This window comes from Haliaeetus albicilla, chromosome 2 (assembly GCF_947461875.1).
Source record: "Haliaeetus albicilla chromosome 2, bHalAlb1.1, whole genome shotgun sequence".
NCBI lineage: Eukaryota > Metazoa > Chordata > Aves > Accipitriformes > Accipitridae > Haliaeetus > Haliaeetus albicilla.
Window position 1 is genome coordinate 73,388,436 of NC_091484.1, and position 12,711 is coordinate 73,401,146.

The 12,711-nt window shown below is 40.7% G+C and overlaps 1 protein-coding gene across 2 annotated transcripts in view; it reads left to right on the forward strand.

The window, feature by feature from the left end:
• Positions 1-12,711, forward strand: part of PRKAG2 (protein kinase AMP-activated non-catalytic subunit gamma 2) — a 225,368-nt gene that overhangs the window by 56,941 nt on the left and 155,716 nt on the right. For both annotated transcript variants that reach the window (XM_069778231.1, XM_069778234.1), the window contains exon 2: positions 11,253-11,324. In XM_069778231.1, coding sequence (XP_069634332.1) covers positions 11,253-11,324 — 72 coding nt within the window. The remainder of the gene's footprint in view (positions 1-11,252; positions 11,325-12,711) is intronic.

Here is a 12,711-nt window from a genome sequence, read left to right on the forward strand (position 1 = left end):
TTTCCATTCCTAATAGAGCTCAAAATGAATGTTAATAAAACTTGGATTTAAATTCTTACTAATAGTTGTACAGCTATTCAATATGAATGGATAGAAATCAACATTCTTGATGAGAAAAAAATAACCAGTATTTTTTTAGGGCCTTATTACTTGCATGAACTTAATTTTTGGTAGTGAGGAAAAAAAGCAGTATTTTTCTATGAAAATAAAAAGCCAAGCAAGAATAAAAAATTCTAAACCAAAATTTCCTGCTTGTGGATTTAATTCACCTTGAGAAAAAAAATTGGTTTGGTTGTCTTTTGCTTAGTTTTGTTTCCTGCTTGGGTGCTTGTTTGATTTGTGGGAGGTTTTTGGTGATGCTCCTTGACAGGGCGGGTGTCCATACCAGGATGAGCCGCGGGCAGAGGCTCTCCCTGCACCTTGGTTTGGTAATTCCAGTGTGAGCTTTATTTTTTTGTGACAAATGGGCTTGGACTGTCTGCCACATGGCTTAGAGCAACAGCCAGTTATAAAATGGCCTCTCCTGCACCAGGCTCGTACTCTGCCCATCTGTCACCATGTCCAGGGTGTCCTGCTAACTTGGAAATGTTTCCCACACTCTCCAAGCAGGATCAAATGCTTCTTGACACATTTTGATACACAAACTGCCCGCCAAATCAAATGCAGATTTGCCTGTTTCAGCTCACCAGTGTCTGCTAGGTTTTAAAACCATTGCATAGGGCAGAAATTACTTTTGGCAACATGTATATGTAGATATCAAGCTTAAGTTTTCAGTTGGATTTACCTGAATGTGTATTTGTTTGTCTCTTCTCCACAGCATGTTCAGGTAGGTCCGTTGTAATTGTGATGCTTAAATGGGCACATGAAGAATAAGATGGTTAAAATCAGAACACTTTTACTAGAGGACCCAGAAGTGAATATGGCTCATTCGTAAGGCTTTTTTCCCTGCACTGGATCTAAACTAGGAACAATTTCTGGGGAAAAAAAAAAAATAAAAATACCAATGACAGCCACAGATAGCCCTTGAAAGAAGCCTGCAGTTTATTTGGGGAAATATCGCCTTAAAATTTTAGCATTGCATGTACAGTAATTAGAAAAACCTCTGTGTGTTATTTCTGTCCTTCCCTTTCCATATGAAGATTATTTCCAAACTGGACCCACTGCAAAAACTTATTTTCAGTGATGGCTATTTCAAGTGAGAGTGAGTAATCCCTTTGTTGTGTTCTTCCATTTGTCTCATTGTTCACAAGATTTTCCAGATGGGTAAATATTTTATCCATCTTTCTTCCAGAGATGGTCATTTGTGTCTTCTAACACCTTTTTCTGAGCAGAGCTGTGATGCTTTTTGAAGCACATCCCTTGAGACAGCCTTAATGAGTGCCCAGGAGTTGGTGTGAGGAGGCCTGGAAGTACGAGATATACTATCCCTTGGACATTTCCCTTAGATCATGCCAATTCGCTTAACAAACATGCTTTCCTCAGAGGTTGTATAGCTGGCCTGTTTTCTTAAAATTTAAATTCTAGTTGTTTCAGTTGGACACAGTGGCTCCTTCATTTTCACTCCAATGTGTGCTCACCCCATCAAAGAGTTCACCCTGTTTTCTACACAGCAGCCAAAGCTGTGTAAAGAAAATGTACATCTTAGAAATGCCAACAGAGCTTAGGACCTCATTGTGCTGCCCATTGTATGGATGCCTACAGTGTGTCTAGACTGCAAGCAAAGACATGATTGAAGCTGGGCTTAAATTAGCCCGTCTGAGTCCTGACACCCATACAACAGCGGGAGCGAGGAGCTCGAAGTGAGCTAAATTGCTGGGGTATTTACTCAACCTCCCGTGGGGATTTTGCAGCCTACGCTAAGCCGTGTGTTGTCATGGCTACACTTTTATCGGTGCTGTGTGGAGCTGGGTGAAAGTGAGCTGGTGTAAACCAAGCTTGCGATTGCCGTGTAGACATGCCCGTAGTAAGACACAATCCCTTGTCTGGACAGCTTGCTTTCTAAATAGAGAACAGAAAGGAAAAGAACTTATTTTATTCCCACTTTATCAGTAGTAAAGCGGGAGAGGTAAGAGGCAGGGTTCATTTATCCTATGTTGAATCATCCAAAGTTTAAGCAAGTTGTCCAGCCTCTCCCATACCAGGCAAATGGGAGCAAATTGCCCATTGGAGATGCTGGCTTTTCCCTGTTCTCTAGGCTGGACAAAAAGTGTGGGGTAGATGAATAGTGTTTTGCATGGCTGCAGCTAGGTGACAGATATCCCATCCTTGATGCCTTCCCAGAGGTAAACCAGAAAGCCAGAGGACAGGCAATGAGAGTCTCATCACTTAAGTCCATCCATGAAGCTATCCTGGACTGGATATACAGTTTGTAAAGCAGTTTGGATTCCCACAGGATGAAAGATGCAATGTAATTTATTAGTATTACATGGCACCGCTAACTGGAAAAAATAATAATGGTACCAAATCTCAGCATCTCTCAGCTCAAAGCCAAGGGTGAGACCTGAAAGACATATAAGCTGGATTTAGGACAGAGTACTGTACTATGAACGTCATAATGTTTTCTAGATGATCTCTCAGAATTTGAGCTTTATTCTGTCCTTGAGGGCTTTTTATCTTGCCAGCTTCAGCAAAATGCACCTTTAAATAAGGAGTTCAGGGAGTGAAGAATGAAGGCATCCATTCTTTTGGGAAAAGAAAAAAGTTTAGCCTATGAAATAAAGCATATTGTATATATTGATCTCTTCTTACATGTGGTGCTAAAACAGTAAGAAAAGCTATAGCAAAGTGACTGTAAACTTTGTAGATGTGAAATTGTTCTCTGCAGCTGCAGATTGATGGAGGAAAATGCATCAGAAAAGCATGAAGAGGGGAATCTTCCCTCGTCGTGGGCTCCATGTGTTGTTCCCTTTGACCTCCCATTCAGGTCTTCAGCACACCAAGCACAGAGCCATCCTGTTCTTCCTTTCCTTGCCTAATTTCCTTTTTGCTTCTACACTTTTTTTTTTCTTTCTGCTTTATTTGAGGGGCTACATGATCAGAGCAGGTCCCTTGCTTGCCTGGCTTTCCAGCTATAAGCTTTCTTCTGATTGTTAAGATTATTCACGGTTATTAACTGACAAGAATGTAAAGAGGAGGCAACAGGCAGCTGTTTTGCTAAATGCAGTGAACTGCAAAAAAGAGTCGCAGTTCAAGTATTTATAACAGAGATTTTCCGCCTGGTGTGAATGTCACCTTTTTTAGTCATATATATGCAAGGGAGAACCCTGCAAGTCCTTCTCGGATAAGGCCATCAGCTGGAGGTTTTCAGTTCTGATTTTGTTTTGTTTTACTCTTCCTTGAGGAAATGTTTTTTGAAGAGATTTGGCCTATAGATAGTGGAGAAAAACATAAAAAATGTAAACCACATTGACTTTTAAAGTAGCTGAAGTGTAGAGAAGATTTAGAAAGCCTCATGATGATCCTTGCTTTGAATCCCCTTCAGATTGCCCCTGTGCTGCAGCATCTCAAGTGTTTTCATTACATTATGGCAAAATCGTCTTTTGTTTCCTGCGGTTCTGGTATTTCACTGTTGCTGAAGTTAAGTTTTATAGCAAATGCATGCTTTTTCTCTGCAAATACATTGGGATCCTGTGTCTTGTTTATGTAAGACAGCCATGTAAGTATTGGAAAGCAATTTGTTGGCACTGAGTATGTGCTATCTGAAGGGTAAGATTTACAGTCTCCTGCAGTCCTTCCCTATAGTCATGTCTTTTTGTTGTTTCTTAATTCCCTCATTGCTTACCTGACCACATTTTCCAGGTCTGAGGTATGTTATGTTATCTTCTCCTTTCACCTTGTGTCTCTTAAGTTTGGGTGCTTCTTGGAGGAAATGTCTCACCAGAGAAAGGTGGTCTTCAACTGAGCACCCAGGAATAGCACTTAATAATGAGTTTGTGTGTGGATCATAGTGTCACAGGGAATATTGAGAATTTTGTTTTCCTCCCTGACTTGCTTTCTCTGCTGTTCTCTCACTTTCTCTTTTATTTTTTTTTTAAAATGACATTTTGTTATTTACACATTTGCTAGGTTGTCCATCTGCCGTTGTAATAAACATGCTGCCAGTCACCGCGCTGTGTGGTTTGTGGTGTGAAGGAGCTGACAAACCAGGCTGTCGTGTGCATGGGGATCGTATTCAGGCTTTGTCAGAGAGCCCCTAATGTTGGTCTGGGATTTAGTGATGAGGTGGAGAGCAGTACCCTTCATCAGAGCATTTCCATACAGCTCTCTGGACATTATGAACATTACAGGGCTCCAGGCAGAACTGATTGCATCCCACCCCAGGCTATCTGTGCTCAGCTCATCTGCAAAGGCTGAATCACCAAGAAGATACAGTGGTGTTCCCTGGCAGAAGAGCATGAAGCTTGAAAGAAAATTTCATTTTTTCCGTGAACAGCGTAGGAATGTGTTCTAGTGATCTAAGTCTGAGATTAAGAACAAAACAAAAAATGATCCACTGTCTCTTGGCCGTTCTTGTTGATGAACCGTGTCTACAGCCTTAGAAGAAAAGAGGTGAATTTGCTGTACACTGCTGGACATTAATGCTGTCAGGATCAGTCAAGAGGTTTAGAAATGAAGAGGGGTGTGCTGGAGGCTGCCGGTATCCCAGGATCAGGATAACTCAGGAAGAACAGCTTGGAAGACAGCAGTTTTCAGGGAAATTTCAAGGACTTGTTGGTTTCATAGCTCTCTTTATCTCCTTCCCCTTGAAATTCTTAGTTTTAGCAGCTCTTTTGGACCATGTGGTGGCAATCCAAGCCAGGTGACCCATGGGTGAGAACGGGAGAAGTGGCTTCAGTAGCTCTTTAGTACTGTTTCTTGTTGCAGCTGATAGAAATGCCTTGAAATTACATGTGGGCTGGTTTTCTTATGCAAAGTTTTCGTATGCGGATTTTTTGATACAGGACATCGAATACTCACCAGATGGATGGGGATTTTCACATATCGAGATCTGGGTTAGATTTCAGCCAGCCAATACTCCCTAACTTTTTAGATTATGCATCTTTGGGACTGAATATTTCCCATTTCTTCCAGGCACATCATTTAGGCTGATTTACCCTCTGTTACTTCAAATCTGATGCTGTATCCATCTTGACATTGAAGTGCGCATAGCTGGTCCTGCACAGTCACCTGGGTGACTTCTGGACCATGCTGCCTCTTGCATCTTCATGCTGCGGACAAAATCAAGCCTGTATTTCTCACTTCTACCATCTCAAAACTCTCCAGACCCACTCAATCGTTCTTTTTTAATACGAATAGTCTTAAAAGTAATAGCAAACAAATAAATTGGAATAGCCTTGTGAAGTACAAAGCTGGCTTGCACAAATCTAACCAGCTTTGTACATCTGTTACTGCCCACTCCCATTGAGTCATACCGAGACTTAGTCACCAGCATGCTCAGTCTCACAGTACGACTTATATATCTGTCTCCAAAACACATGCTGCAGTCTAGATGGTATGGGGGAGGGAGAAAAGCAAAGCAATGAGCAACCTACTCCTAAAGGAATAAAGCAATGTAACAAGTCTTATTATACTATACTATGACTAGTATATCAAAACAACAAAAACAAAAGGACAGAAATTCCTGTGCATGTCAGTTTTGAATCTTTCCTTGTGCAATAATTGAGTGATTTGATATAAATCCTCAAAGGCTTCTAGAAAGGGTTGTTCTCAAAAGAAGAAAATTCTCTATTCAATCAGAGCTACCAAGCTATGCCCTCTATTCCACAGAGTTCAAACTTTGGATTCTGCTCACAGGCTATTAGCATTTTTAGCGTATTTGCTATTCAGAGTTTTACATAGGCTTGTAATAGGTACAAATCCAAGACTGAGCTAAAAAAAATCTGCTGGGGTGCAGACTGAGCTGAAAGAAACCATTCACAACTAATGTTAATAAAAATCCTGACTTTCTTTGTCCTTGGTAGGATAGTTGAAGTAGTTATAGCTCAGTAACATTAGCAGAGGAGGAGACACTGAGAGCCCTGTTAAGGTGTGATGCTGAGGAGTGCAGCTTTTAGCAATTTTTGGTAAGATCAGGGCTTTTGTCAGCACTCAGCTTAATTTCTCTGTATCTTGTTTTCTTTGTTTATTTTATTAAAGGAGCTGTCTCCCCATCTTGAAAAGCTGTCTTAGTAAAGTGTCACCTCCTGCTTGAGTTATGTTGTAAAAAGAAACTGTAATGTCTGGCAGGCATTTCACATCCTTAAATTTGGTGCAATCCTAGCGCATATATAGAACTCAGTGAAGCAGAAAAATAATATCTCATAGGTGACACCATCAGTAGTCAGGACTGCATGATGCTACCTACGCTAGGACTTTGAAGTTGCTTATAGCTGAGGAACCCAGCCTCTCGGCAGAGACAGACCGCAGGGCTACCGTGAAACTGTTCTGACCTGAGTCACCTCTGAAACATGGCCAAAGAGTTGACCATGTTCATGGGACATAGACCCACCACCATGGGCGGAGATTTCACATGACCTTGTTGTTCATGGCCATGCCTTGCGTTTGAAGGGACAGTTGCAAAGGATGGCAGCAGGGAGCTGTTTGTGAAATATTCTTTTGATACCCAGCCCTGAAATTTTGGACCACTGTTGAGCAGGGCCATAAAAAGGTCCTACTTCCACCCAAAATACCTTGGAAATTAGTCTCTGACCTTTCAATCACAACATGCCCCAGAGTGCCTTGCTGGCTCCTTGGCTTCAGCCATTGCAGAGAAGCTTTAAAAGCCTAGCTGCCAAAGTAGTCTTGAAACAAAACAATAATTAAAAAAGTATCCTGTTTATTCTGTGTTGTTTACTGGATTCAAGGCTTTAGTGGTCTGTTATTTAAGCTTGCAGCCTCCACAACAGAATTGCTGGAAGCCCTCTTCTGACACCAAGGTCTCCAACTGCAGCAGCATCCAGACCAGCATGTCTGGGCAAGCCTTTGTGGCAGGAATCCTCGCCAGTAAGGAAAGGAACAGTGAAACTGGCTGGAAAAGGTGAAAAATGGCTTGGCTAACCGAATCTTGCTCCTGTTGCTATTTGGCTATGCTATGCCAGCCAATATATTTGCTTTCTGTATCCTAAAATGTGGTTTTCCTTCCTATTCTCCAAAACAGTTCTGAGAAAAGGTTGTTTGTTTTCCCAGAATATCAAAGAACAAAAATTATATTCTTCCTTCTTTTTACATAATCCTAAGTATTCTGATACAAGGAATAAAAGGAAAGGAGAAGGAAAAAGAGCTGGAATTAGGACAGATCACCCTCTAGATGTAGGGGTAACCAAGACAAGAATCACCTTAATATTAGTCTCACTTTTGGAGGAGAAATTAGTGTGAAGAATATGTAACCTTCCAGATTCTGTTCTCCCCCATGGGGAAATAGGGAAAGAAGGGGTAGAGAAGGTAAGTGCGCTTGCAGACTGTATTATCCTGACTTATACCCTGCAAAAACTAAAGCAGCAGACAAGCCTATTAACTACAATAAAGACAGTGTAGTTGCTTTTTTAGATCCATTAACCTCCTGTGCTATCAATAAGAAAAGTCCTGGAAAATCACCTGTTGAGAAGGTGGTGTGGGAGATTACCCTCCCCAGGAGGGAGCCTGGCTGGTAGCAGGAGCACCGAGCCGTGGCTTTGCTGTGTCACAGCTCTGCTGTCCTCTGGAAAATGCTTTGATGTCCCTGGGGCTGTATTCTTCAGCAAATATAACAGGACCTGCCATGATAACCTCTTATAAATAAAAGTGGATTGAAAACAAAATAAATCTGAAGCAGCTTTAAAGTCTGTAAAGTAAATCTAAACTGCTCAAGAGGTCATTTTTTTCTAATTGGGGATGGTAGGAGTGATATCTGGCTGTCAGACGGCGCTGAGCGATGTGAAGGACTGGCTGAGGAATAGGAGCATGGCAGGAAAGCTAACACAACTTTGCAAAACAGACTTTGAATACTCTTAATTCCAGGTTAGCAGCACTAGGAGCTACAATCTCTGGCGGCCTTTGTTTCTTACAGGGATGATCATAGACTGTGGTCTCTACAGAATTTGTTTATCCGAGGATATAATGCAGGACTGATGGATACAGGGAGGGATGCTGTTTGTTCTTCAGCCAGGGCTCTGCAGTCTCAAACGAGAAGCACTCTTCCTCGTACCAACGCATCACTGTATGCCTTTGGCAGAAGTTTTTTAAATGTCTCTCCAGAACCATGTGATTTTCCAGGACACTTATTCCAAGCACAGTAAGCAGAGCTGGAGAGCTGTCTAAGAACAGTTTCAATCCCAGGTTAATGGCAGAGTGAGCCTTCAACATGTATTAGTTGGCATAAGATCAGAGCAGTCAGATATGTGATAAGAGCTGAGGCTGCACCATTGGCCTGTCAAGAAGTACTGTGGTGTTTTGCAACACTTTTGGAGTTGTTTTGTTGTTGGTTTTTTTTTTCCTTTAAAGAGTTACTGTATCATGAACTGCTTCGTCACATGTACTTCTGGATGAAGAAGAACACAAGAAAGAAATAGATATCTAATCTGTATTCTGCAGTGATACATGCAAAGAGAAAACAAGCATCTAATATTTCCTTGCTTAACCAACAGATTGGAATTGAGAGAGCAATATTTGGAGCCTGGCATTTGATATATGTATTTTTTTCCTTCTGTAAATGGATGCCTTTGCATATAGAAAGTGAAAGATGAAAAAATTGTTAGGTAGCAGCTACAATTACAGACTTTATCACAGGACTAAAAGTCCTAAAATTATTATCCTGTTCGAAATGTCCTCCAGCCCTGTATTAACAAAGAAAGGTCTCCTGCTGTCCAGAGAGGTATAGCTCCAGTTATTTCTGCTTACAAGTAGAGATCTCCTGTTCTGCATTTAAAGACAGATGAAATAAGCATATCTCCATCATATCTGAGAGTTAAAAATTAGAACAGAGTTATCAGCTGGGTTTCATGATATTTTTAGACTTTAGAATGTAATATATACAAGTTTTTAAGCTTGGAATTGTAACTGGGCACTGAAATTTAGCTCCTAGGAAAACAGTTGTACCTACCTACCCCTCCTGTTTTTGAAGGTTTCTGCTCAAAAGAAGTTATGGTTTCTTTCCCAGCTGTTTCAGGTTTCCTGAACAGCTTTTTCAACTCTGATTACTAGATGGGTGTCCCCTTAAAGCCAGTTTCTTCCATCCAGTCTCCAGCCTTCCCAAACAGCAGGTTTTCTCTCTGTGGATTACAGCAAGTAGCAATATAGAGCCGCTAATATGTGGAGCTCAAAAGAGGTTATTTCCTTGATTTATTCCATGGAAAATGGCTTAGCCCACATCAGATTCCAGCTTCTGCGCTACCGAAGATGGGTAGAGGAAAATGTTGGTAAATCCTTTGGCTAAATTAAAGTAAACACGAGGGGCTATGTTTTTGTGTAACTTTCCATTAGGCTCTTAAACTTCTTCACAGAGATCCTTCACTTCAGTCTTGCAGTAACATATGAAATAGGAATAATAATCCATTTATTGATAGTGTTTATAAATGCCATTTATGGCTGAATAATTTTTATATGGAATATGTAAGTCATTTTGTCTTAACTAATCATAAGAATAAGCAAATTAATAGAGAAGCTTTTCTTTAAGGTCCTGTGGTGCCTGGTTCAGCCTCTGTCAAATCTTCATAACAGTGAAAATCGAAACCAAACAAATTGCCTCTTCTTTTGGTTTTGAGGTGTTTGCTTATGTTTTCATTTGCAAACAAAGGTGATGTGAAACACAGATGCCAAAGCAGGGCAATGAAGGTGAAGTTACATAGTTGGGGTGGTGCTTTGTAGTTTGGGCCTTTGTAGATAGTTCCCATTGAGTTTGCACAGATAGAGCCGGGAGCATACTAATTTGTCATGAATACTTTGGTTTGTGGCCTAATGATTTGGGGCCAGCTTGGCCAAGCCTGGCTGCTGCTGGGTTTTTTTGTTTTTGTTTTTGTTTTTTTTTTTCCAACTTGGCATGAATTACTCCCATGTGCTTCAGTTCCAGTAATTCAATATTTTGTTCCTTATTTTTGTTGTTCGTTATGTAACCAGAATATTTTAAAACACTTGTAAGGATTATGCCCGAGTTACACATTTTTGAGCATATTTTGGATTTAGTATGATTACACAATGTGATGTGATTAGACCTGTGGCTGCTCTGAATTCTGAAGGCAAGCAAGCCTTGCAGACTTCCCAGCTGGTGCTAATTTTTAATTAAACTCTATTTAATCTCAAATCAGGTTTATGTGAAATTGCTATTTATTTATGTTTTGAACTATTTTAAATGGGATGCAGATGTGGTGGTAGAGAAGCACTGAATCATTACTTGGAAAGGGTGATGCCTTGCATCTGGGAGATTCTGTGTTGGGGAGGTATTTCTGACATTTAGATCAAGATTTGGGATCCAAGACTTAGTTCTTCAGCACACAGCATTAGGCAACCCCATGGTTTTGGTCATAGAATTACTCATTATCTACTTTTCTAATCAAACATGCTAAACTTGACACTAATGTAATTTCCTTATGCATGTAGAAAGGAGCTCTAAAAACCCCATGGCTGGAACACAAAGTATCATAAACAGAACAGACGGCAGGAGGTAGAATATAATTGCAGTTTGTTTTTGTTAGTTAAAGATGAGCATGTGTGCTTTTGTTACGGCTTTATTGTCTTTAGTTGCTCAGACTTGGGTTCTCCTCTCTCATTTGTGCAAGTGAATTGGTTATTTCCTCCCCAAGCACTGCGTCTTTGTTTTCTCCCTCTGTTATATATGTTACATATTTTTCAGAAGATTGACATATTCTCATTCAGGTTTTGTTTATTGCCATAAATACTCTTTAAACTAAGATTATACACCCCACTAAAGGCAAGATAGGCCATTTGCTGAGAAAGTGGCTGTATTTAAACGGTAATTTCCCACGAATTTTTCTGTGGGATTTGGGTACCTCCCCTTGAAAGTTTTAGCACAGGACTTTTGACTTTGGCTGCACAGGTGCTTTTTCATGGTGATGTAGTGCAAGCGCTGGTAAGGGCTCCCTATTCACTTGTTACTTACATCTGCCATTGGTTTCACAGCCAAAAAGAATGATCAAAGCCCATGTTATTGCTTACCAGTAATTGCTATGGGTAAAGCAGTGGGCACTTTGGAAATAACACCACGGGCTACAATCGTGGGATGGTCTGATGGAAGGAAGAAGACATTAATATAGGACTTCAATTTTTCTTCTCTGTCCTGGCAGGATCTCAGCTCATTTGCCATGCCATTCTTGGACGGTGATGTGGAGAGCACAGACAAAAATGCTTCTCGCAAGGTAGGATATTTCTAAAGCTTCACTTTCACCGTAGTGTTTGAGTGCCTTGGTGGTAAACACAATTTATTAGCCATAAAAAAGCCTGGGATTTTACCTTTCCTGCCATTCCATTAACCTGTTGAGAGTGATGCACTAAGGCAAATGCAGTGAATTTTGCAGACCTTACCATGATGGTGCTTATGCAGTATAACCTGTAAACAATGCTAACCTCTGGTGATATTGTTTTAAATACTGCAGATGTTGTGTGTAACACTGTTGTAATTCAATGAAGTGGTATTGCATAACTGTATTGTCGAGAATATAGTTAGCTAACAAAAAAAAGCTAGCTACAGAAATACAGTGCCCAAGCAGGTGTCTGGGGATGTTGGTATGTGTTCCTAGAATTGCCTCCTGATGGTTGCTCTCTGGTTACGGAGGTTTTAACTGTTCAGTGTCCTTGTTCTATCTGTCCTTGGCATTGGCAAAATGAGCTACCTTCATTTGCTGAAGCCATAACGGTAGGGGCTTCCTGTAAACAAGGTGGAAAGGTTCCTTCTTGATGTGGGATTAACTCAAGGTTATCCTTCTGGAGGCATTGCTATGATGTGTTTTTCTGATGGCCCACTATTAAATTAAACTAATACATTCACAGAGTTTGCATGCTTTAAAATGATCAGGCGAGCATATTCACTGGATGACATTAGGGATGGTTATATAGCGCCTACACAATCTTCAAAGTAATAAAAATTGTGGGTGGGATCTGTCATCTTCAGGTCCCGGCCTCATCATTTTCACAAAACGCTGAAGTACAAGCCGGTCTGCTAAATGTAAGCCTCCTACCAGCCAAGTTACAGGCTTGGTGAAGAGAGGTACTCCTCCGAACAGTAGATAACCCCAAAAGCTGATCTATAGCTACACAGCAGACCAGTTTGACTTGTCACAGTATTTACAAGGCTGTGGACCTCTGTGAAGATTAAACCCGCTACAAGCCATTTGTCAAAGAGTCTGCAGTTATAGTTCAAGGCAGGTGAAGCAATAAATATCTCCTTAGTGAAGCTAATCTGCATCTAGAACAATAACTTCGCTCTGTTGACAGCATGAGTTTCTATCCCTTTGCACCTTGCAGCAGAGGACAGTTGTTTAAAAAATTTCTGCAACCCATCAGTAATTGCATATATTTATAACATTGGCCTTGTTCTTTCCTGCATTGGATGTCTTAAAACTGATGTAGGAGTCACTGATGCAGAGGAACTCTTGTAGATGCCAGGGAAGCTAAAATATACAGTGTTATCAAAACTTGCTTGTTTGGAGGGTTTGAATAAAGTGAACGATGTGATGTTTTTGGAAAGGATTGTCACGCTGGAAGAAGGCAGGGGTTTCTAGCTAAAACTTGATTTTTTCCATTTAT